Genomic DNA, 26,319 nt, shown 5'->3' on the forward strand with positions numbered 1-26,319 from the left:
TAGCGTTCGTACAAAAAGCAGGACTTGTTTTCTAGAAAAGATGGTATATAGTTGAGGAAATACTTTGCCAAAAATCAGAGGCTGAGGGTAGAAACTCCATCCTAACACAAATTAAATACTCCTGATATGGATATAGGTGAACCAGTGAGTCAGGAAACCTGACAGGACAAGTATTTAAACGGAGACAGGGCAGGGTTGGGAAAGATTAAGTAAGGCTCTTCTACCTAAAATTCCTCTCTTCCAGAGGATGTCATTTCAGAGAAGGACCAGTCCCTAGCATCTGCTTATTTAAATGGTTCCTATTTGATAAAAATATGTGTGTGTGTGTATGTGTATTTAAAGGGTGGGACTCATAGTGTTGTCATTCAAATCAGTGGTATAAATAGAATCAGGCTCTCTGAGCATATGTGCCTCCCTATAAATTTGGGAGAGAAGCAAAGCAACTCACTAAATAGGAGAAAACAGTTGCAAATGCTATATCTGATAAGGGGCTAATATCCAAAATATATAAAGAAATCATACAACTCAACACCAAAAAGCCAAATAATTTTATTTTAAAAGTGGGCAGAGGACCTGAACAGATATTTTTCCAAAGAAGACCATTCTCTCTCTCTCTCTCTCTCTCTCTCTCTCTCTCTATATATATATATATATATATATATATATGATAAATTAAGAGTAGTTTTACAATATTGGCAGGGTATGTTAAGTAACAAGGTCCTGAAATACAGAATTAAATAATGCTTTGGGTCATCAGAACTGATCTTTGTATTAGTGACTGCCAGCACCTTATCGACACAACTATATTTAAAATGTCAGCAGCCAAGTACTTGGGGACAAAATGTCCCCATTTGCCCAGGAGAGACCTGGTTTATGCCTATATGTTGTCCAGGCATAATTATTAATAAGCCTTCTTCCCCTCTAAATCTGTAATAATTGAAACAATGAATTATACAGTCTTCCATATAATTATCCTTCAATTGATGATTTTTGGTCTCTTGGAGTGGTTACTGACTGGGTGCCTTTCTTCACAACTGACCCTGACTCTAAAGTATTAAAGATACTGGCTTTACAGTACAAAAACTGGTCATGAACTGGTTGTGATATTAATAAAACAGGCCCGTAAGCTGCTGCCTAAAGCTATATAATTAAAAGTTTAGAACTCATGTGACAGCTCTGGTGCTTGTGCAATTGCCCAGCTCTTCCAGGTGATGCCAAAGTGTGTCTCTCTCCTTGACAACCCTTTCCACTATCTCAAGAAACAGACATCCCACCATACCGGCTGCTACATGGCCACTCATGGCCTCTAAGCAGTGTTCTGTCTCACAGAGGTCTAACTCCACAGCTTCTGGTGTCTCCACACTTCCCCAATTCTGGGGAAGGACCTACCCCTCTAGAAGGTGCTTTACCCTAGACTGATTCCCCACTGGAGGATCCCCAATTGGAAGCCCCACAGAAGGAGGGCTCCCAGATGAAGCTCCACCCTCCTGGGGCCTCCCTACCATCCACAGGGAGGTTCCAGATAGCTCCGCACCATCTCTAGGGGCAGCCCGCCCAAGGGTCATACCCATGAAGACAAATTTCAGGTTCAGAGGTCCTGCCATCTACACCAGATGTAACTCTGGGGGGAAAATATTTTCCCAGCCCGGGGCAAATTACCTTTGAAGCGAAAATCAGTGAAAGGGAGAAAAAAAGTGGGAGAAACCTGTTGACTGATTACAAGCAGTCATCCACTTCTGCCTGCCCATGTCTCTCATGACCCAGCTGCAAAAAAAGGGGCCCCACCCAACCTCTCAGGTCCAGATATGCCCTTGCTCCCCCTAGTAATCACCTATTGATATGGAGATGGACTACTTCTCTCCACCCCTTGGAAACACCTACTGATATGGAGATTCACTAAGGCCAGGAGAGATTCTGGAAATACTGCAGTTTTACCCACAATATGTAAAGCAGAATCAATATTTAATTAGAAGCTCATACTCATTACAGCATTGATTTTTATCAATAGTTTCATCATCTGTTGGGAACTGGTGACACCACTGCAGACCAATTCACCCATGAGCTTGATCTTCAACCTCTGTAATTGTAATTGTAATTGTAATTGTAATTAGAAATTGCATCTGCTTTGGCAATCACTTGGTATAATGTTCATATAGTAAGCATTTAAAAAAACAAAATCTCCTAATTGAGGATTTTTTAAGTCTGTTGTTTCTGCATTCAAAATGACTCAGTCTCTCATAGACTTTCTTAACAAGGATCAGGGGATGAGCAAACTGTGGTCCAGTTGGCCACCTGAAGTAGACATTTACTGGAACACAGCTAGCCCCATTCATTTACACACTACCTACAGCTGCTTTCATGCTACAATAACAGAGATGAGTAGTTACACCAGACCATGTGTCTGTGAAGCCTTACCAACTCCTGACCTAATCACTGGCTATCTATCTTACTAGATACCTCTATATAATCAGTCCTGCAGAGGCCAGCCTTACAATAATTGCTTTTAAAGAGGAGTTCTTAGATTTCCTCAGATCAGGTTTAGAAATCTCACATTTTTCTTCTCTCAAACCTCTTAAAATTCTATCATACACAAAGTAAGTAAATGTAGTCAATAAACTGAAATTGCCTGCTTAATCCACTAAGGATGTTTTATTTATTAATAATTTAAGCACTAATGGGGGATTGATCCCCCAAAAACACTTGGGGCATGTCAAGTCTCTGCAGCCTCTCACACAGCAGTTCTTACTTTTCTGATGACTCCATCTGATCTGTGCCCCATCATCAGAGACTCTCATCTGGTTTTCTAAGGAAGGAAATTTTATATACCAATGAAAAATGTTCATGACTCAAAGGAATAACTTTCTCAACATTAACTGAAGTCTTATTACTGACCAGAAAGGATTTGGGGTCATGAGGACCAAACAAAAAAAGATTGATATCTCCCCAAATTTAGAGGTCTATAGATTTTTTGGTTTTATTTATTTATTTGGTTTTTTAGTGAAAAACTTCAGGCTAACTAGTCATATGTGCCAAGAGAGTGAGGTATCAATGTAATTTTCAGAGTGAGAGTGAAAGGTAAAAATCATAATTCCTATTCTATTCTGAAATGTCTTTCTCTTCCCCAATTTCACACTGATATACTGTGTATATTTGTATTTATTACTCTTAAATATGGTCTAAATAAGGTGATTTTTCCAAATATCCATGAAATATATGGGGAAATAGCTTTCATGTCAAAGTTTGTCATAATACATAAAAATGTGATGCCAAGTTCTTGGTTTCAATATTAAATACTTAGGTATTCAATAAAGTATGCCATGTTAATAACTTATAATTGCTTCCACAATAAATAGCAGAAGCAGGCTCTAAGTGTAAGTGCCCAACAGTAAGTTTTTTGATTGCTAAGGCATCCATTTCAGACATCCACACAGAATGAACATACTGCCAGCTGTCTGAGACAAATGCTAGCAAAACCATCAAATAAGGAACCAGCCCACTGCCAACCATCAAGTCCCCTTTTTAGAAAGCCTGCATAAGTTGGATAACTGACCCAAGAAGGAGCCACTTCTCCCTTCCCTCACCCTAATTCCCTCCATGATGCCTTAAACTTGCTAATGAACCATGACCCAGAGAAACCCTAGACACCCCACCCTCAGACCCTAATAAAGGCCAAGCCCAGGTTCACACTCCCTCTCTCTCCCTCCTCCTGAACTTTGTGTGTGCGCCTTGGGTGTGCTGTGTACGCTCCAGGATACGTGAGTAACAAATCTTATTTTCCAGAATTCCCTGATGGCTTCTTGCTCAAGTGCACCCTGTGATCACAAGAACCACAGGGCCTGCCCAGTCTTGGCATTGGCCCTGGTGGTAGTGGGGGATGTCTATGAGTGGGGGCCTTGCTATGAGTAGATACAGTTGAGGTACTCCTCAGGCATTCCTAGCCAAGAACATCACTACAAACAGGCTGGGAGGACACAAAATAGACTGAAAGCTAAATATAATGCTGATTTGTATACCAGAGAAGGAAAAGTAACAGTTGTGCCCACAGATGGCAACCTGGCACTCCATGCATAAGACAGGGTAACTTTCCATGGCATGCTGCGGAGTGTTCTGCTTTTAGGAACAAAAGACAAGCCAGCAGCTTAATTAATCCTCACATCTGCTCTTTGAGGTCAGGTATTCTTCCTACATTTTATTTTAGCAATGGGAAAACTGAGGCTCAGAGGGCTAAAAAATTTTCCCAAGAGCATATAGCTATTAGGTGATGGAACCCATATTTAAAACCAGCCTTCAATGACATTTTCTATGACCTTTATACAAACTACATCATGTTGCTTCTATCTAGCTGCAACAAGTTGCACTCTTGTTTTTATGCTTCTTCGATAAATATGAATTTCTATAAAATCAGACTCAACTAAAACAATAACTAACTAAATGGTTAGAACATCTGGTCAGATGAACAGACTTCCATATAAACTTCATCAAGTTTTTGCTAAAGCTAGGGGACTGTGCAACTAGTCAAAAGTCAATCAATCTATGTACCAAGACTTCGCTAGCAGGCCTTCATGCTTTCCATGCTGATTTCTACATAGAAAGTAGAAATGGCCAAAGTGCTTTTTTTCTGGATCCTATTTTACAAAATTATTAGCCAGGATAATGAAAGTTGCAACTGTCATACCATCACAGTTTACAGGAAAACTCTGGAGATTTTTTTTATACTATCTTATAGTATACTTATCTTATACTGTAAGATAGCAGTTTTTAGTCATCTCTTAAATAAAAAAATCTGAAGTGAGTTAATTTGCAGATTATATATTTTTATAGCTTCCTGAATTTATATATAGCTTGTTACCTCAGAAAGTCAAAAATGACTAAGTTTGGTTCAAAGAAAGACATAATTTACTATAATACATGATGATACATTAGACCTTAATTTCTGTCTATTCTTCTCACTCAGTAGTGTGACAAAGTAAAATTAGTGTCCAAAAAAACCTATATTTAAGAAATGAATACCCATATTCTGGCAAGCAATTACCAATGAAGGACTACAACTTTATGTTAATGATTTTTCTTTGCATCTCATCTTCCACATAGGATTTCTCTGGAATATAACCTAAGATAGATATGAAATGCCTTCAAAATGCACAGAACAAAACAGTTATTACATGTATACACATCAAATGATAGTTTAATAGTTAAAAATAAACATTAAAGCATATTGAATTGACTCCTTATCCAAACGCACCTTGCTGTCAAGGTTCTTCATGGTTAAGAGATGCAGTGTCTTCAGAGAGTGGCCTATGGGTAAGATAAAGTAGAGGCACATGTGGACACAAGAATTGTGGTATTTAAAGAGAGAGTGCTGACTCAGACCATTGGCCCTGGTAGCAGAGGCAGGCACTGCAGCCAGGAAGCAGGAAAGAGTTCTTTTCTCTGGGCAGACACCACTGCCACTCGCCTGCGACCCCTGTTATCAACTCCAGAGGCTGAGAAGCTCCAGAGAGTAGAGCTTCTGGGCAATAGAGGGCACTACCTCTAAACATGAAATGTCAAAGGAATCCAGTTCAAACCAAAATCCTACAAACACCAGAAAGAGGGCCAAGTGAAACTGAAATCACCAATCTACCTGAAAGAGATTTCAAAATAAAAATCATAAACATGCTCACAGAGCTACAGAAAAATATTCAAGACCTCAGGGAGGAATTCAAGAATGAGATACAAACACTGAAAAATATAATATCTGAAATGAAACACAATGGAGAGATTTAAAAGAAGATTAGATTAAGTAGAGGAGACGGTAAATGAAATAGAAATTAAACAACAGGAATATAAAGAAACTGAGGAACAGAGAAAAAAGGATCTCTGGAAATGAAAGAATATTAAGAGAAGGGTGCGACCAGAAGAAGAAGATAGAGAAAAAGGGATAGAAAGTGTCTTTGAGGAGGTAATTGCTGAAAAATTCCCCAATCTGGGGAAGGAGATAGTCTCTCAGGCCATGGAGGTGATTAGGTCTCCCAACACAAGGAACTCAAAGAAAACAACACCAAGACATATAATAATAAAAATGGCAAAGATCAAGGATAAAGACAGACTTTTAAAAGCAGCCAGAGTGGTAAAAAAGATTACATAAAAAGGAAAACCCATCAGGTTATCATCACAGGCCAGAAGGGAGTGGCATGATACATTTAATGCACTGAAACAGAAGGGCCTTGAACTAAGAATACTCTACCCAGCAAGACTATGATTTAAACTTGAAGCAGGGATTAAACAATTTCCAGATAAGCAAAATTTGAGACAATTTACCTCCCATAAACAATCTCTACAGTATATTTTGGAGGGACTTGTATAAGATGGAAGTGCTGCTAAGGCTAAATAGCTGTCACCAAAGGAAATAAAACCACAGTAAAGAAAGTAGAACAATTAATTACTAAGCAGATGCAAAATCAAATGAACTACCCCCAGTCAAGGGATAGAGAATACACAGTATGATATGTAATATATAAAGAATGGAGGAGGAAAAAAAAAGAAAAAAGAATCTTTAGATTGTGTTTGCAATAGCATAGTAATTGAGTTAAATTAGACTGTTAGATAGTAAGGGAATTACCCTTGAACCTTTGGTAAACATGAATCTAAAGCCTGAAATGGCAACAAGTACATACCTATTGATAATCACCCTAAAGGTAAATGGTCTGAAAGCACTAATCAAAATACATAGAGTCATTGAATGGATAAAAAAATACCCATCTATATGCTGCCTACAAGAGACTCACTTCAAACCCAAAGACATACACAGACTGTAAGTAAAGGGATGGAAAAAGATATTTCATGCAACTAATAGGGAGAAAAAACCAGGAGTTGCAGTACTTGTATCAGACAAAATAGACTTCAAAAAAAAGAAAGTAACAAGAAACAAAGAAGGACATTACATAATGATAAAGGGGTCAGTCAAAACGAGGATATAACCATTATAAATATCTATGTACCCAACATATGTAAAACAAATACTAACAGAATTAAAGGGGAAAATAGAATGCAATGTATTCATTTTAGGAGACTTCAACACACCACTCACTCAAAAGGACAGATCAACCAGACAGAATATAAGTAAGGAGACAGAGCCACTGAACAATGTATTAGAATAAATGGACCTAATGGACATCTACAGAACACTCCACTCAAAAGCAACAGGATACACATTCTTCTCAACTGCACATGGAACATTTCCAATAGATCATATACTAGACCACAAAGAGTCTCAATAAATTCAAAAAGACTGAAATTGTACTAACCAGCTTCTCAGATCACAAAGGTATGAAACAGAAATAAATTACACAAAGAAAACGAAAAAGCCCACAAACACATGGAGGCTTCACAACATGCGCCTAAATAACCAATGGATCAATCACCAAATAAAAACAGTGATCAAGCAATAATGGAGACAAATGACAATAATAATTCAACACCTCAAAGTCTGGTACACAGCAAAGGTCATGCGAAGAGGGAACAATCCCAAATGAACAGTCTAAACTCACAATTAATGAAACTAGAAAAAGAAGAACAAAGGAGACCCAAAGTCAGTAGAAGGAGGGACATAATAAAGATTAGAGCAGAAATAAATAAAATTGAGAAGAATAAAACAATAGAAAGAATCAATGAAAGCAGGAGCTGGTTCTTTGAAAAAATAAACAAAATAGATAAACCCCTAGCCCAACTTATTAAGAAAAAGAGTCTACACACACAAACAGAATCAGAAATGAGAAAGGAAAAATCACTATGGACACCACAGAAATACAAAGAATTATGAGAGAATACTATGAAAAATTAAATGCTAACAAACTGGATAACCTAGAGGAAATGGACAACTTTCTAGAAAAAAGACTACCCAGGAAGAAACAGAAAATCTGAATAGACCTATTACCAGCAATGACATTGAATTGGTAATCAAAAAACTACTGAGGAACAAAACGCCTGGACCAGATGGTTTCACTACCGAATTTTATCAAACATTTAGTGAAGGCCTAATATCATAATCCTTAAAGTCTTCCAAAAAGCACAAGAGGAGAGAATACTCCCAAACTCATTCTATGAGGCCACCATCACTATAATACCAAAAACAGGCAAAGACACCACAAAAAAAGAAAATTACAGATCAATATCCTTGATGAAAATAGATGCAAAAATACTCAACAAAATATTAGCAAATAGAATTCAAAAATACATAAAAAAGATCATCCATCATGATCAGGTAGGATTTATTCCAGGGATGCAAGGATGGTATAACATTTGAAAAATCCATCAACATCATCCACCACATCAACAAAAAGAAGGACAAAAACCACATGATCATCTCCATAGATGCTGAAAAAGCATTCAACAAAATTCAATATCCATTCATGACAAAAACTCTCAACAAAATGGGTAATAGAGGGCAAGTACCTCAACACAATAAAGGCCATATATGATAAACCCACAGCCAACATCATACTGAGCAGCGAGAGGCTGAAAGCTTTTCCTTTAAGATCGTGAATAAGACAAGGATGTCCACTCTCCCCACTTTAATTCTTCATAGTTCAGAGGCCCTAGCCACGGCAATCAGACAATACAAAGAAATAAAAGGTATCCAGATTGGCAAGGAAGAAGTTAAACTGTCCCTGTTTGCAGATGACATGATATTGTACATAAAAAACCCTAAAGAATCCACTCCAAACTACTAGATCTAATATCTGAATTCAGCAAAGTTGCAGAATACAAAATCAATACACAGAAAATCTGTTGCATTCTTATACACTAACAATGAACTAGCAGAAAGAGAAATCAGGAAAACAATTCCATTCACAATTGCATCAAGAAGAATAAAATACCTAGGAATAAACCTAACCAAGGAAGTGAAAGACCTATACTCTGAGAACTACAAGACACTCATGAGAGAAATTAAAGAAGATACCAATAAATGGAAACACATTGCGTGCCATGCATAGGAAGAATTAATATTGTCAAAATGGCCATCCTGCCTAAAGCAATCTACAGATTCAGTGCAATCCCTATCAAAATAGCAACAGTATTCTTCAACAAACTGGAACAAATGGTTCTAAAATTCATATGGAACCACAAAAGACCCTGAATAGCTAAAGCAATCCTGAGAAGGAAGAATAAAGCAGGGGGCATTTTGCTCCCCGATTTCAAGCTCTACTACAAAGCCACAGTAATCAAGACAATTTGGTACTGGCAGAAGAGCAGACCCATAGACCAATGGAACAGACTAGAGAGCCCAGATATAAACTCAAGCATATATGATCAATTAATATATGATAAAGGAGCCATGGATATACAATGGAGAAATGACAGCCTCTTCAACAACTGGTGTTGGCAAAACTGGACAGCTACATGCAAGAGAATGAAACTGGATTATTGTCTAACCCCATACACAAAAGTAAACTCAAAATAAATCAAAGACCTGAATGTAAGTCATGAAACCATAAAACTCGTAGAAGAAAACATAGGCAAAAATCTCTTGAATATAAACATGAGCAACTTTTTCCTGAACACATCTTCTCAGTCAAGGGAAACAAAATTTAAAAAATGAACAAATGGGACTACATCATGCTAAAAAGCTTCTGTACAGCAAAGGACACCTCAGCAGAACAAAAAGGCATCCTACAGTATGGGAGAATATATTTGTAAGTGATATATCCGACAAGGGGTTAACACTCAAAATATATAAAGAACTCACATACCTCAGCACTGAAAAAGCAAATAACCTATTAAAAAATGGGCAGAGGATATGAGCAGACACTTCTCCAAAGAAGATATTCAGATGGCCAACAAGCACATGAAAAGATGTTCCACATCAGTGATTATCAGGGAAATGCAAATTAAAACCACAATGAGATATCACCTCACGTCAGTTAGGATGGCCAACATAGAAAAGTCTAGGAACAACAAACGCTGGCAAGTATGCAGAGAAAGGGGAACCCTCCTACACTGCTGGTGGCAATATAAACTAGTTCAACCATTGTGGAAAGCAATATGAACGTTCCTCAAAAAACTAAACATAGAAATACCATTTGACCCAGGAACCCCACTCCTAGGAATTTACCCTAAGAATGCAGGAGCCCAGTTTTAAAAAGACATATACACCCCTATGTTTATCACAGCACTATTTACAATAGCCAAGATATGGAAGCAACCTAAGTATCCATCAGTAGATGAATAGATAAAGAAGATGTGGTAGATATACAAAATGGAATACTATTCAACCATAAGAAGAAACAAATCCTACTATTTGTAACAACATGGATGGAGCTAGAGGGTATTATGCTCAGTGAAATAAGTCGGGCAGAGAAAGACAAATAACAGATGATTGCCCTCATTTGTGGAGTATAACATCAAACCAAAACTGAAGGAACAAAATAGCAGAAGACTCACAGACTCCAAGAAGGTACTAGTGGTTACCAAAGGGGAGGGGTGTGGGAGGACTGGTGGGGAGGGAGGGAGAAGGGAATTGTGGGGTATCATAATTGCTGCACATGGTGTGTGTGGAGGCATGGAGAAGACAGTGTAGCTCAGAGAAGACAAATAGGGACTCTGTGGCATCTTACTACACTCATGGACAGTGACTGCAATGGGGTATGGAGGGGGACTTGATAACAAGGGTGAATGAAATAACCACATTGTTTTTCTTGTGAAACCTTCATAAGAGTGTATATCAATGATACCTTAATGAAAAAAGAAAGAAAGCAGGCAAAATATATGGTAAAATCAAGCTTTCCCTTTGGATCCAGAAAAAGGCAAGGATGCCCACTAACACCACTGACTGTCCAGCAAAATTGTGTAAGCCCTACCCAGTGCAGTCAGGTATTAAAAATGAAAGAAGGAAAAATAAAAACTACCGTCTTCAGGTGTGATGGAGCAACTTGGATGGGATTTACCCTCCTACCCTAAACAACTAGAAACTGGGACAACATATATGACAAAAGGTTTTCAAATACTGGACAACAGGCAGCATAAAACTGTTACTGCTGAGAAGGGAAATAAATGAAGGGCTCTAGGCTTTCCCCAGTTTCCTGAGGAAGACAGTAGGGAACAAGTTTCCAAGACCCAGATAGGAGAGCTCATAACCTGGCCACATCACTGAGTTGAGGAGACAGAGGCTGGAGCCCAGAGAGGCCAAAGCAACTAGGCTTTCTAGCATAGATGGGAGAGGGGGAAGTTGCACCAACAGAAAGCAGTAGAGAGCACTGGAGGGGTCCCTGCTAGTCTCTGGTGAAGAACTGATCTGCATAGGCAGGCAAGGAAAGTAACCCAAGACCAGACATTTCCTTTATTACAGTCCCGGGGTGGTTACAAAACTTATACTTGTCAAAGTTAGTGGAACTGTACACTTAAAAAGTCAGTGTACTTTATTTATTCTATGTAAATCATACATTAATAAAACTTATTTTAAAAGACAAAAAAGAACTGGAAAGGAAGAAATACAAATATCATTATTTGTAGGTAATACTATTACATACATAGAAAATCTACACAAATTTAGAGCTGAACTGTTGGAATTAGAGAATTTACAAAACCTGCTATAGGCAAAGTTAATTATATTTCTATACAACAAATAGAAAATGAAATATTTTTAAAAGATACCATTTATAATATCAAAATTGCCAAATTTCTAAGAATAAATTTAACCAAAATGTGGAAGATTGCTATAAAGAAAATTATAAAGAAATCAGTAAGATTTAAAACAACAGGTCACAGGACTTTGCCTCTGATGCTAAGTTTCTTCCAGAAAGCCCACATGTATCATTTCTTGAAATTTAATGAACACGCAGCTATGCTAAAAAGGCTCACATAAGTCACATAAAAAGAATCAACTATGCAAAATATTTTCCCCTATAGCAAAGTTGAGGAAACTAGGAAATTATATCTAATAATGAGAATATAAACATTTCAAAAAAGAAAAAGAACCAAAAGTTATTGTTTTACCCCAATCTACTTCCCCTTTCATAGTTTAAGTTTCACATAGAATCTGTAATCAATCTTTAAAATACCATTAGAAATTATATAATGTAAATATAAGTACAATTTCATTATCAAATCTTTCCTGCAATGCTTAATAATGTACTTGTTTAATTTGGTTAGAATTTCACAAAAACTTCATGTGCCATAGATTTGACCATTATATTGCCATTGTATGTCTTTGGATTTTTTTCCTCAACAAGAGAAGTCCTACCAGAATATCAGTACAAACCACTCACTATACAATGAATCGGCATATGAGGAAACAAACTATTTTGCTGAAACACACATTTTAATATCAAATTATTCTAAAGAAATTAGACAACTGGATAGAAAAACATCAACTTGTTAAAAATGTCTGGGAGGAAAGGTATCGTTTTCCATAGTAGAAAATCAAATCATAACTTACGGGAAAAGAAGGTGAAATCCTAAAATAAGGAAGATTTGTAAGAAGAAAACACTTACTTGTCTTCTTTGCTTATTTGGTCACTAAATCCCACTGTATTCACAATGGTCAATTTCAACTGAACATTACTTTCCTGGAGTTCATATGTTTGAGCTTTAAGTCTAACGTGGGTAAAAACGTGAGGATTTCTGGTCTTCAAAATTAGTATTAAATGATGTGTCAATTAATGTTGATTTTCCAGTTCCGGTCTCCCCTGAAAGAAACAAAGGTGCATCTTCAGTGTGGTACACAGGATGGATGAGGAAAAGAACTCTTACAATGGTTTCAAGGACCCCAAATATTTCAAATATTTCAAAGGCTGGGTTGTCCAGAGAAGAAATACATGCTAAGACTGGCCCACTGAGTCATTAGCAGAGCATTAAAAAAACCTCATTCTAGTAATAAAGGAACTTCCTTACTCTAAATTAAAAAAAAAAAAGTATGCTAAGTTTCTCAGCACTCTGAAGAAAGCATTGAAATGTTCAAAGAACAAACAAAAAATTTAAAGCAGTACAACTAGAAAAAACAAAACAGATAGAATTTAAATGACAAAAAGAATCTGTGATCATGATCTCAAATTGATGATGAGGGTATCTCACACAGCTTACAAGATGAGGTGAGCAGGGGGACTATAAGGGAGAGTGGCCCTTGCCCACAGAGATGATTAAAACAGAAGCCCTGCTGAATGGATCTGTTCACCAGCCGATGAGGCAAACTTTCAAAACCAACATGGCCAGACACAGTTAAAGAATGAGTATTTTCTTCTTTCTGCTGAAAGAAAACAAAAACACAGCAACAATTTTAAAAACTTACTAAAACGGGATATAGGCACATTTGCAGGGACAAATACAATTTACCAAAGAAACTAAAGATTTTATGATCATTATATCTCCCTCTGTTTGGGAAACAGGTGGGTTGTTTCTTATAGGGTTAAATACACACTACTATACAACCAAAACCCCACTTGTAGGTACACAAGATAAATAAAAACATACATACACACAAGGACTTACGCATGCATGTTCATAGTAGCTTTACTCCAAATAGTCAAAAACTGAAAATCAACAGATGTCCAACAACTGTGAATGCATAAATAAATGGTACTAATCCATACAATGGGATACTCAACTACTGAGACATGGAACATGATAAATCTCAAAACTAAGTATCCAAGCGGGGATTTATTTATTGTCTTTTTTTTTTGAGGTTAAAAAAAATTTTTGCCATATATTCTCAAGTACAAAGAATATAGATAAAAATGTCTCAAAGGGTAGTGACAGCCTTTTGAAAGTAGTGCCCACTGGGGAGTAGGCTTGAAGGTTGAGGAAGTAGTCTTCAAGGTAAAGGTAAGAAAGAATTGCTTTTTACTGTATATAGTGGGTAGAATTCTAGGATGAACCCCAAGATTACTGGCTCCAAGTATGTACCTACAACATTCTAGTTATTCAATCAAAAACTAATCTAGGTGCTGCTGTGAAGGAGTTGTGGATGAAATTAAGGTCCTAAATCAGTTAAATTTAGGAAAGGATTTTATCCTGGGAGGGCCTGATCTAGTCAGGTAAGCCCTTTAAAAGGGATTGAGAACTTCCAGTTGAAGGGGATTTGAAACTTGAAGGGGATTCAGTATTTGAGTTCTCCCTTGCTGTAAGGATGAGAGAGCACCACAAAACAAGGACCTAAGAATGATCTCTAGAAGCTGATAGCAACCAGCTAGCAAGCAACAGAATTCTGCCAACAACCTGAAACAATCTGGAAGCGGAGCCTCAGATAAACCAGCATTCTGAGTGTGAGACCACGAACAGAGGAGCTGGCTTGGCTGTACCAGCCTGACTACGCCCTGCAGAATAGAGGGCTAATAACAGGTGTGGTTTTAAGCAGCTAAATTTGTGGCAATTTGCTATGGAGCAACAGAAAACAAATGTGCTCTCTGAATCCCTTTTAGTTGTGTGTGTTATGTTTATGATTATAAAAAAAGAGTGAGGAAACACTATGCTTCCCTGATGAAAGTGTTCAAGATTGGAGTAATACTTGTTAGAGTTCTATCTGATAAGCACATGTTTATCAGATAGAAGTTGAAGTAAATGGCCTATAGACTCCCACCTGGTTCTCTAACTATGATTTAAATATCAAGGAACTGAAAGAAGTTTTAAAAAATATGGGCATGGTCATAATTTAATGAAGAAGGCCCACAAGAAGTGAGGCTTACTCAATGACCACTCAAGGATTAGTCACTCTTAGAGTATCAGTAAGTGTGATAGGAGTTCAGCAAAGCAATGTGTTAGCAGGCAGATAAAGAGTTCAAAAGGTCCACAAGGTGGTAAAGACAGAATATTACTACCAACGAGAGAAAAAAGATTAAAAGGATGGCAGTTTGGTGGTCAAACTACCACTTCCAAAGCCATGGGGACCTAAGTATGCACAGAGGAAGAGGGAAAAACAAGGATTATTGGACACAGCACTAAAAGTATATTTTTAATTGTATTGAATTACCCATGCTTATATTTACAATTTCCTTTTTTTAAAAAAATTAACCAGTTATCTCTTTTGCCAAGTTAAATGTACTCCCTCTTTAATTATAAATTTCAATGTGTATAACTAAACACATCCCTCCTCTGCAGGCACACTTAGAAGGGCCTTGGAAGCACTAAGGCCTGATTTCCCACTCAGGAAGGCTCTGGCAGGGCCACTGGCAACCGCCTACACTCTCTCATTAAAGGAATGGTCTCTACCCGTCAAATCTGCAAGCATACACTGAGCAAAAGCAGTGTCAGCCTTCCTACCGAATGCTGTGAGAGCAAGTAGTTTTAATCTGCTTCATGTCCAGTAGAATAGAGACGCTGTGGACACTCAACAATTACTCATCCCATCACTGACTTTTAACTTGCATCAACATACAATTTAATTCACATTCAAATACAAACAAAAGTCTGTCAGGTCTTTGAGCATCTTTGAAATCATAGGGGCATCTGGAGTCCAATATGGGTCTATTTAAAAGTTATACTCATTCTCTGTTCATCATTAGTCACTGGTGAGGATATACAAGTTGTTTGTGTTGGCACATGAGGCTGAAAGAGCTGAAAAAGAAAAAAAATTAAAAGATATTACTAAAAAAAAACACTATACCTAAATAATATATTTATAACAAAAAGGAATAATAATACTACCACTCTCACCAAGTTTGACCGGTAACCTATACAAGTGGACTCATGCTTAAAACTATGGTTTTCCTGCTCGATAGATATCTGCAAAAGTAAATTATGAACACCTTACTACACTGATGGACAATGACTGCAATGGGGAATGTGGGGGGAACTTGGTGATGGGGGGAGTCTAGTAAACATAATGTTCCTCATGTAATTGTAGAGTAATGATACCAAAATAAAAAAAAGTATGGAGTTAATAAAGCTTTAAATTGTGAAAAAAAAGTAAATTATAATATTCAACGCATAATATACAGTAATGCATTAACCCCCCACACAAAAATTGTATAAAACATAATCAATTCCCATTTACATTCAGGAAAACAAAAAAACATTTTTTATTTAAAAGATTTTATGGGATTAAAAAGGGGAAATATATTAATTCACTTTTAAAAAGACTCTAGGAGCCAACAAGGCACTTGAAATTGAGTATATTCCACTGCAGCACATCAGGGAAAGATAAATATTCATGCTCCAATTTCAGTATGGTTGGAAAGCAGGGATTTTAAAATCTGAACAAGTTCCTTAGTTATCCAATTAGAATAAAGTCATTTATACCTCATCACTATGCTAGCTTATTAAGTATATTTTCTTCATTAAACTTCACAACAGACTGACCTATACATATTATCATTCCCACAGCCTAAATGAGAAAATTGTGATTCTGAAAGGTTAAGTAACTTGCCCCACATCATATAAGCTGTAGATACAGGTCTGATCTGACTGCAAAGCTGGTGTTCCTTCTACCATTGTCCCAAGCTGTAAACCAAATACATTGTCACTCTTTGCAACATTAAGGAATGGGAGAAGAGAGGTACAAGGGAAGTTGTGTGAACTTCAAAGCAATGCTACCTTCACAGGCACTGCTATCCTACTTTCCAGAGCAGCACAAAAGACTGAGGAAATGTGGCATTTTTAAAAAAGCGATGTTAACATGGATGTAGTAAGAAACAATGTAAACAGTGCCAGTGAGAGTACAGTGCAAATAAAATGCCTCTGCTGCCTCTGACTCCCTAGTTAGTACCTCAGTAGTTCCCTTCCCCAGAGGCCACCTGACTGGTACGTCCCTCCAGGGACAGGGGGGCGGGGAGAAGCCCACCTGAGTATGCAGGTCTCTGCATCCTGGACAGTGTTCTGCTAGTCCACAGACCTACCTCATTCTCTCCACAGCACAGTATGCTGTTGTACTACGGTACGTATGGGTTTTCTACCTTTATTTTAGCAGCCCCTCATTTTTAATTCCAGTGAATATGCTGCAGTGAACAGCTTTGCCCAGAGGTATGATGGGAGAACCTCACCGCTGTAGCAAGGGAGTGGTGCTTCCGGCATCTCAACTCCCCCCCACCCTCCACATTAAGAATGCAATTGCACAGAGGCACACAACATGCATCATGAACAGAACGTACAGAATGCTAACAGTCTTCCTCTGGCACATTCTGGGTAATACAAGGTTTTGATGTCTGGCCTTGAGACTTAAACAAAAAATATAGTGTTTCCAAATCCTGAGTAGCTAACTGAACACACTGTTCCGACATGAAATGACTCATCAGTTGGAAGTTAACATACGAAAGCGTATAAAAGCACACAACAAAAGCTGGTGTAAGTATGAAAACTCAGTTTTCACAATTTAATGAAAATGAAAAATATGTAAAGCCAAGCAGATCAGACCGGCTTACAGTTTTTTGTTTGTTTTTAACTATACATATACTTCACCATACTCCTTCCAGCCAGCCCCCTGCATTCCAGTTAAGTCCCTGTCACCCCAGGCACAAGGAGACACTTAAGCAGATTATGACCCTCTCCTACGCTAGGTCAGAAAAGTGAGAGTGAATGAAGAGTCATGGTTGTCACAGACATTTGGAGAAACAGGAGATGGAAGCCCAGAGTAGTTTTCTCTAACCCTAACCCTAACCCCTAATCTAACCCTTGACCCTAAACCTAACCCCTAGCTCTAAACATGAAACCCTTACCCTGACCCTAACCCCTAATCCTAGCCTGGACCGTAACCTTGCCCTCAACTGTACATGCCTGGCTGGGCAGTTCCCCCAATATTTGTCCTCTCTGGCACTTTCCTATTATGATATTGAAGATACACATCTTCGGTGACTGGCTCAAGCCTGCAGGCTCCACCACAACCCACTAGGGCTCTGTGGCCCACCGAAGTACAGCCAGCGGTCAGGAGGGTGGGTAGCTGCTGCAAGGAAGGTGCTGAGCTGGGCCAGATAAACAGGAGGGCAGCCTCCCTGCTCGTCCACTGGACCTAAGAACACTTCTGGTGGTCGGTTTGGGCTTGGGGTCTTTTGAAAGCAGTGGGGTATCCCTATCTTTTACAAAGTCTCATGGAAAGGTGCCCAGGAGGGGAACACTCTGCTGCCTGCAGCCCCAGGGCTAGGGCTGGCAGCGGGTCAGAACCAGAACCACAGCACTAGCTGCAGTTCCAGGGCCACATCAGATGCAGACACAGTGCCCATTTCAGAGTTACAGCTGCTACAGTGCCAGCTCCAGCACCAACACAGCCACCAATTCCAGAAGCAAAACCAGCTTCAGGATCAGGGTCGGGGCAGCACCATCAGCTCTGGCACCAGCTCCAGGGATACAGATACACCACAGACTCATGCCAGCTCCAGCTCCATGGCAGCACCAGATCTAGAACAGTCTCTAAGAGTACTACCAGAGCTGGAGCCAGCACCAAGCCCTAAGCAAGAGCCCATAGCTCCTGCAACAGCTCCAGACCAGAACCAGGGCCACCCCCATCCCGGCTCCATGACCAGAGCCTGCTGTCCTCTCACCTTTCACTTCCCGTTACAGACGTTTTCATATTTTCAGTTACACATACTTTGATTTTAAGATTCATATGAAATAAAATTCACCCTTTAGGCCACTTTACATTGTATGATTTCATAGCATTAGGTTCACTCACACTCTGTGCACCATCACCACAAGCTAGTTTCCAAACATTTCATCACCTTAAACGTTAACCCTGACCCACTGAGCAGTCACTCCCTTCCCCCAGACCCTGCCAGACCCTGGGCCCCCAACCTCTAACCCCAGGCAACAGCCAGCCCCAGGCCCATCTCCTCAGGGAGGGGCTGTCTCCTGGAGCCTGGCAGGCTGGCCTGCAGTCTCCGGACCTGTGCCAGGGGTGCCTTCTGCTGGCTGGGACCCAGACAGCTGACTGAAGTAGCCAAGGAGCCCTGCCCACTGCCGGGCACTGTCTTCTGCACAGAGCGCCTCAGAGCACTCACCTGCTGCATCCAACCTCATGCCCGGAGCACCTCCCCAACCCTCTCAGGGGTCAAAGCCCTGCCTCCCCCAAGCCAGTCTTTCTCAGATTCCACCAGTGGGGCCCCATCAGGATCAAGAGCCTGACCCCTATCCCCAGGGAGAGGAGAGATCCCCTCCCACATCACCCTTCAGCAGGTGAGGAGGGGCTGCTGAGCTCCCCTGAGTACCAGGCACCAGGGCTTCTGAGACCACAGGAGGTAGGGCAGCAGGAAGGGGGGATTTCAGAAGTCGGAGGGCGATGGAATTTGTGTACAAAGGTAAAACAAGTTTACTCATTGGACCATTTGCAGTAAATAGCCAACAGAAAAATCACTTGAGTATTACACTACAACACCGTTTCCACTATAGCCTGGGCGTTTGGTTCTGTTCATTTCCTGGGTTCAGATGAGACAGGCGCTTCTCCATCAAAATGCCTTGAAGTTCACTAGCTCATTTTAGGTAGAGAATGGAGAGGGGCAGCCCCTCCCTGGCTTTGGAAGAACCCCACACCCTCTTCCTCAGAGGACATGTCCATTTCAATTTCAAGGACCTGGGTGGTGGGGGCAGAGCACCCAGAGTTCACAAGGCGAAGCAACCACCACACTGAAACTGGGTGTCTAAAAACAACACCTGCCAGGTCCATTTCCTGCCCCAGGACAGTGGCTGCCATTCTGCACTGTGGAGATGAAACGCTTTCTGCCTCTGTTGCTTAGGCAGCTTTTGATCACCCACCAGGAAATTAGTTTCAAGGTCGAACTCTGGCATCCCACCAGTTTGAAGTACAGAAAATTTTTTAAAAGATAAGAAAATACAATGCAAGAGGCAAAGGACCTAAGGACGGGAAGGGCTTCGTCACTTCAACCCTCCCCCAGACCCGGCTCCTCAGGGACCCCACCTCTGACCTCTTTCTGATGGGCTCCTGTTGAGGAACACTTCTGATGCACCGAGGGCTGCAGCCAGCCTTGTCCCACAGCATTCCTGCTGCCTGTGAACTGGACTCCCAGCTCCCCTTTGAAGGCTGGTGAACCCATCCACCCCGCAATGCCCCCACTGGACCCAGCTCTGCCAGATACTTTCTTCTCTGGCTGGGGCCTGATGAATATTCACTGATCATGGGGTAGGACCCTTGTCCATGGGGAGGGTTTGGAGATGCAGCCCAGGAGCAGGGGAGACAGCTGTCACTAGGACTGCCAGTCCACAGGCAGCTGGCACAGCTGTGCCCACCACATCCTGGAGTGCCTCTAACCCGGAGGAAAACATGCCCCCTAGGCTCCCCAACATGGTATGCAGCCAGCCAGTGTCCACATCATCCCCAACACACAGTCCTGAGGCAAGAACCCGAGCCACCAGGGGCACTTCAAGGCTATCCCCCTGCCTGATGGCTGGGCCACTTCTGCCAGGTCTGGTGGTTGTGCAGAACTGCCAACTGCAAGCAGGTGGGCAAGGAGCAATACTGCTGGCTTAGCAGGTTACCATAGTGCAGTTTGTGTGCAAGGAATCCTAGCTGGCTGGACAGTGTGCATGGGGGCTGTCTGCTCAGTGTGAGAGCACTGGCTGCCCAGGGGCATGCTGAAGGGAGGTTAGGAGCAGGGTGGAGAAGGCCTGAGTGCCTGGTGACCCAAGCACAGTGAGCGTGCACCCAGATGCTGGTGCACAGTGCACAGCTCACAGCAGGTGGTAGTGAGCCCAGGAGCAGCAAATGTGAGGTGCCACAGGAATGCACACTGGAGATGGGAACAAAACACACGCAGCCAGTGTGCAAAAGGTAACCCTGAATGGCAGATAATGAGTGCAAAATGTGCAACGTGGACACTGGCCTCTGGATGACATGAGCTTGCAAGGAACATGGCAGAGTGGGTGTGCAGCGGGAACTGGTAGTAGAGAGTGTGCACAGTGTGGTGGCCAAACAACCCAGTGAGTGTGCAGAGCAGCTCAATCACACTAGTGACAACCTCGGGGAACGTAAGGGGCACAGCTGTCAAATGGTAAGACTGTGAGGGCAGCTGTCAGCTGGAGAGCACTGGAGTGCAAAGGGAGGGGTGGGACTGCATGCCACCTGTGCCGAGACAGTGCGGAGGGCCAGAGGACACGGAGGCTGCTGGGGGTGATCGGCTTAGTGACTACTTGGCTGGGCCCAGCTGCTCCGCTGAGTGCTGGGCTGGACGCTGCTGTGAGACATTTTCAGGTGATGTTCTCACTGAACTCAGTGGTGTGGGTGGGCCTCGTGTGATCAGGTGAATGCTGTAAGCAAGAACTGTTTCCAAAGCAGCTCTGCCTCCAGACTGGAGCATGGAACCCTGCCTGCTTCATCTCCAGACCTGAGACCAGACCCACTTGCCCCTGGGTCCAGCCTGGCCTGACCCAACGGACTCCCCACTTGCCAGACCCCCCATCTTTCTCCATGTGTCCAGTTGGCTAATGTCTCTGGGGAACCCAATGCCAAGGGCTGAGTGGCATAGAGGTGCGTGAGCAGCGGAAACCAGAGAGGGCTGAAGAGTGTGCAAAGAAAATGAGACCATGGCCCATGAGGACTGGCTTTGGTCTGGCACAAGGCTTATATGCTGGGAGAACAGAACCTGTGACTTCACTCAAAGCATGGCTTTGGCAGACTCGCCTTGCTCAGCGGGTTTGGATGGCAAGTGTGGGCTGGGTGGTGCAGACCAGGGGTGCAGGGCCCTCCCCTCACTGAGACACAGGCGGGTAGCAGCCTGGAAGGGGCAGAGTGGTGCTGAAGTAGGAGAGGAAGCTCTGGCGCTCAGCTGGCTCACCCACTGCCAGCAAGTGGCACTTGTGCAATGCAGTGAACCAGGGCTGTGCCAACTGTGGACAACTGGCTCCAGAGGGAAGGAGGGTGCTCCTGGAAGTGGTCCAACATGGGACAGATGGGCAGCCTGGGTCTGCACCCTGTACTGCGGGCCCTGCATACATGGATGAGGCCCATGGGCCTGGTGCTGGCCTCTGCTGAGAAGTCTGGAGACCAAGAAGACGCAGCGACACACTGTTCCCACCCAATTCCAAGCTCTTGGCTTCCATGATATGGGTCCAACTTACCAACACCTCCCGCCTGTCTGCACAAGGGCCAAGCTACTAATCCTGGCTGGGCATCTAGACAAGGAGCTGGCACCCCAAGTTAGGCACAGGGTCCTGGGGACAGCCGGGATGACAGAAGATCCATCAGAGCAGGAGCCATGCCTGGGAAGCCACAGCCCCTGGAGGATGGATAGTGTTATTTCCAGAGGGGACCCTGGAGCAGGTGACCACCTTCATGTGCACCTTATAGGTCCTGTTGAGTGGTGTCCTGCCCGATCCTTGCGCTACAGAGATGCAGTGGCGACCACACCCTCCTCCAGCTGCTGCAGGAGCTCCGCAGGCCGTGGGGAGAACACACAGGTATCCACTTTCTGGAAGTCGGGGTGCGCCACCACAGATGCCAACACCTCAGCAATCCGGCTGACATCAAAAGCAGCCTGTTGGGGGCCTGGCCCTGAGTCCTCACCACCCTCCACCTCAGGGCCCATGCCTTTCGCCAGGATGAGGAGCCTCCTTTCAGCGATGACCTTCAAGAAGTGGTAAAATTCTCCGAAGTTGATGCCAGAGCAGGACCTCATGATGACCTGGCCGAAGGGAGAGAACAGTGAGTAGCTGCTGCCTGCTCGCAGCTCCAGGCAGGTATCTGCTAACCCGACTCTAGACTGCAAAGTACCCAGGACACAGCTCAGCCCTTGAGGAGGGCCATAGCAGTGAGGGACAGGTCAGTGTCCGTGGCCCAAATGAGGCGAGACCACCACTCTGGCCTTGCAGACCACCTCCTGAGGCCGGCCACTGGGGGCCACCTGTGCCCTCCCCCACCACAGCCTGGTCCTGGGGAGCTCCCCCTTCTACTCCCATTCCTGCCCAGGCTGGGGGCCCAGACCACCTGGCAGTGGTGATGCCAGTCAGGCATGGCGTCCCTCCACTGGCCAACCTCCTGCTGCACGGCACAGAGCTCCTGCTGCAGGAATTGCCACATGTTGGTCAGGTTACAGCCATTGACCCAGTTGTGGTTGATGGAGATGGTGTCTTCCTGCAAGGGTCAGGGCATGGGTATCCCCCACGAGCCCACAGCACATTCCCCTGCTCGCCCCAGGAAGGGCTACTCCTATCTCCCAACAGGTGCCAGCAGGGGAGCAGGAGCTGGGGCTGGACCACTGGGGTCCCCAGTAGACAAGAGGCTTCCAGGGCCAGATGACCCCCTGGCACCCAGTAAAGTGATGCAGCATGGAAGAAGGAAGGTACTGGGGCCCATCCCATGGGCTTCCAGGCCCGCACCCAGGATCTCCCAGAAGGTCAGCTGCCCGTTGGGAGGTCAGCAGCGGTGGGCCCAGCCCTCTCTGTGGGATGGCATTTAGGAAGATACGGAGAGGAGGGCCACCTGGCAGGCTGAGGGGCAGTAAGGTGGGGAGGCACACCCTGTTGGTTGAGCAGCCCAGGGAGCCCACTGCAGGTATGTGGGGGAGGGGGCGCCCATCCTACCAGGTTGTGCACCTGGTGGTGCCATCCGCTGGGCACAAACACCATCTCGCCAGCCTCCTGAGTGACCTCCAGCGGCAGGGGACAGGGGCGGCTGTTGAGGAGGCCAGGGGAGGTGACATCGTACGGCAGGCCACCGTGGCCATCCCGCAGGGCTTCCTCCTGCCCGGGCGGGAAGAAGAACCACTTTTTCCTCCCACAGATGTTGACAGACCAGCTGAAGGAGCGGAAGATGTCGGCGTGGAATGGGGACCTGCACATGAGCTCATGTTGATGCTGCAGGCACAGTCCCTCCCAGGCTGGCAGCACTCAGAGGCCTTGGAGCCAGCTGGGCAGCCATGCCTCCCCCAGTCCAGGCACCCGGAGCCAAAGAAGATGCTTAGCTGCTACCTGGCCTGGCAGAGGGGGTGGCGGCCATGGGAAAGCAGTGGGACTCGCATTACCAGGTGCCGGTGGGCCCCATGTAGATGAAGCGGTAGTCGTCCACGCCCAGGGCATCCCAGTACTCATTGAGCCAGTCTGATGAGAAGTACACGGGCAGGGTAAACACGCCCTCGGCCGAGGAATCCCTGCAGAGATAGCAGGGACTGTGGCAGGGGCGGCCACTTGCCCACCTCCCGCACCCATGCCATGAGTTTGCAAAATACCAAGACAGTGGAACAACATGAGCAGGCCCACCACCAGGCTGAGCAGGGTCACCTTGGATGACCACAGCCCTGAGTGGACTTGGCTGAGCATTGCCCAAGTGGCAGAACCAGAGCCATAAGCAAATGAAGATGCCTCAGGGTGCTGTATCCTGACCTAGCAACCTGCATGGCCAGCAAACCCAGGGTTCAGGGTTCTTTGGCACCAGTTTCATGATTTTACCTCTAGGCCAGCTACAGTTTCAAATGCACTGCCTGCATCGTGCTGGTTTCCCAAATTTGTGAGCCTGCCCTGCGGTTGCCCAGACTCGTGAGCTCAAGTCTGCTGCACACATGCAAAGCCACTGGCCCAAGCAAGATGGCCTTGCACTCATTCACAGTCACTGAGCAGAGGCCATGCCATGATGGGGGGCCCCAGCAGCACCAAACACCATGTCAGTCCATATGCTGCCACAGCTTTGCAAAACCATGCTCAGATACCACCTTCCCTACAGCTGCCCCACCTGCCTGACTCAGGCCTTCCCCTGCCCTTTGTGTTCCAGGGTTGCCAGAGGGAATAAGGACATGCAGTCAACACTGAATTCCCAAGAAGCAGTGAACAAGCACGTTATGAGCACACCACAGGAAAGACTGTGGACACGCACACTGTATGAGACACCATTAAGTAAAGCAAGTCACACCCGATCCTTATGGGAAGCCCAACCCCCTGTGCATGAGCATCTGGACCTGTGCATCTGTCTCCACTGCTGGAACAGGAGTCCCTGGGGGCCAGGACCAGGGTCTGCTCACACCAGACTCACTGCCTACCTGGCCAGCTCTGTGCTAAGAAGCTGCGGGTAGGGCATACCAAGAGCATGATGGTGCAAGGGGTGTCTTATGCACTGTGGGTTTGGTCTTGGGAGTCACAAGGGCCTTAATTCTAGTCTTGCTTCACTTTTCCAGGTAGACTCCACATCAGCAAGACAAGAATCCGATTGTTCACTCATTTGTCCAACCTTAGCTGAGCACGTACTTTGTGCCAGGCCCTGTGACAACTGGTGGGAGTATGACTATGATGGTCTTTGCTTGTGAAAAGCACGCCCCTTGGTGGGAGACTAACACCAACCCCAGGTCGACCTTGGAGAGCAACAGCTTGGGTGGAGGGTGGCATGTCAGGAGAGAGGGGTTTCTACAGCTCTGCAGGCAGGTGGACAGAGGGAGGCCTCTTGGATGTGCGGGCACTGCTGTCAGCGATTTTCCCTATGGGGACAGCCCTTCACCAAGCCTGGCAATGGGGAGCAGGACTGGGGTGGGCAGCCAGGCACCCCTTTACCTGCACAAGTGCCAGTCTTTGAGGTAGAGACAGCCCCGTGGGGAGGAGTAATCTCCGTGGATGTACTCTTTCCAGTAGTTGATATACTCTCTGAGAGGCATGTATTCCTTGGGGTTCGAGTTGTATTCACGGACCCCGCAGTTGGCGACAGGCACAAGCACATCTCCTGAAACCAGATTCAGACAGACTTCTGAGTCCTCCAGCCTGACCCTCCTGCCGGCTCTGTCTGCCCTCCAGCTCCGCCTGTTCTCTCATAATGAGTTCCTCTAGGGCCACTCCTGCCCTTTCTCCCCGAAGCCTGGCGGGCTCTCCGCGGTGACTTGGGGAGTCGGCACTCACCGTAGTTCCGCAGCAGATAGTCGAAGTTGGGCTTTCCGCTGGGGGTCACCCAGTGCCTCCGGCTGCCCCACGTCTCAGTGAAGGCGCTGGAGAAAACACAGGGCACGTTGGGAAGCAGGTAGCCCTTGAAGAAGTCGGCGTAGGAAAAGGAGTCCGGATTTTCGATGAAGTCCACGCAGTCCGGGGTCGGACAGACCCCGCCGGGGAGGCGGCCCCGGAGGCCTCGGAAGTGGCTCTCGGCGAACAAGCGCGTCTCCCTGTCCATCCGGGCCAGCGGGGCTGCAGCGTCCGGGGAGCTGATGGGGTCTACAGGGGGGCTGGGGCGGGGTCTGCAAGGGCTGGCAGGGTGGCAGGAGAGTGGGTGGGTGGGGCCTGCGCGGGAGCAAGGGGCGGGGCCGGGGAGCGCGGAGGGGCTGCGGAGGGTGGGGGGCTTCAGGGAGTCGAGGTGTGCTGTAAGAAGGGGGGCGGGGGAGTTTGGAGGGCAGGGCAGAGGGGCTGCCGGAGGCAGAGGGGCCAGCGCCACGGCCCAGCTCAGGGGACGCCGCACACCCAGAAGGTTACCAACCGCTGCGCAGTGAAGAGTGGGAAGCCGGCACCGTC

General features: G+C 44.5%; 1 protein-coding gene across 3 annotated transcripts; it reads right to left on the reverse strand.

Moving 5' to 3' along the window:
- Positions 1 to 11,275: 11,275 nt before the first annotated feature.
- On the reverse strand, positions 11,276 to 26,307 carry JMJD4 (jumonji domain containing 4). Of its 3 annotated transcripts, XR_008993388.1 has the most exons (8): positions 25,720 to 26,109; positions 25,381 to 25,546; positions 23,868 to 23,993; positions 23,428 to 23,677; positions 22,832 to 22,978; positions 21,967 to 22,529; positions 13,060 to 13,222; positions 11,276 to 12,665 (listed from the first exon to the last, which is right to left on the reverse strand). XR_008993388.1 is itself a non-coding variant. In XM_057490799.1 (6 exons), the coding sequence occupies exons 1-6, from the start codon at positions 25,982 to 25,984 to the stop codon at positions 22,230 to 22,232; spliced, it is 1,254 nt and encodes a 417-aa protein (XP_057346782.1). In that variant the 5' UTR covers positions 25,985 to 26,307; the 3' UTR covers positions 17,250 to 22,229. The 3 variants fall into 3 exon arrangements, 2 of the variants coding, with proteins under 2 accessions (XP_057346782.1, XP_036783660.2); XM_057490799.1 differs by lacking the exons at positions 11,276 to 12,665; positions 13,060 to 13,222 and having other exon boundaries at positions 17,250 to 22,529; positions 25,720 to 26,307; XM_036927765.2 differs by lacking the exons at positions 11,276 to 12,665; positions 13,060 to 13,222 and having other exon boundaries at positions 17,250 to 22,529; positions 22,832 to 22,906; positions 25,720 to 26,110.
- Positions 26,308 to 26,319: the final 12 nt, after the last annotated feature.

The sequence above is a fragment of the Manis pentadactyla genome, chromosome 13 (assembly GCF_030020395.1).
Source record: "Manis pentadactyla isolate mManPen7 chromosome 13, mManPen7.hap1, whole genome shotgun sequence".
Taxonomy (NCBI): domain Eukaryota; kingdom Metazoa; phylum Chordata; class Mammalia; order Pholidota; family Manidae; genus Manis; species Manis pentadactyla.

What these genes read in the sequence shown, in the direction of transcription:
- JMJD4 (XM_057490799.1), bottom strand. Translation starts at nt 25,984, where the DNA reads ATGGACAGGGAGACGCGCTTGTTCGCCGAGAGCCACTTCCGAGGCCTC. An exon ending in AAAGACTGGCACTTGTGCAG is followed by an intron (nt 23,994 to 25,380) that starts GTAAAGGGGTGC and finishes CTATCTCTGCAG; the next exon opens with GGATTCCTCGGCCGAGGGCG. An exon ending in ACTGGCATCACCACTGCCAG is followed by an intron (nt 22,530 to 22,831) that starts GTGGTCTGGGCC and finishes CCCTTCGGCCAG; the next exon opens with GTCATCATGAGGTCCTGCTC.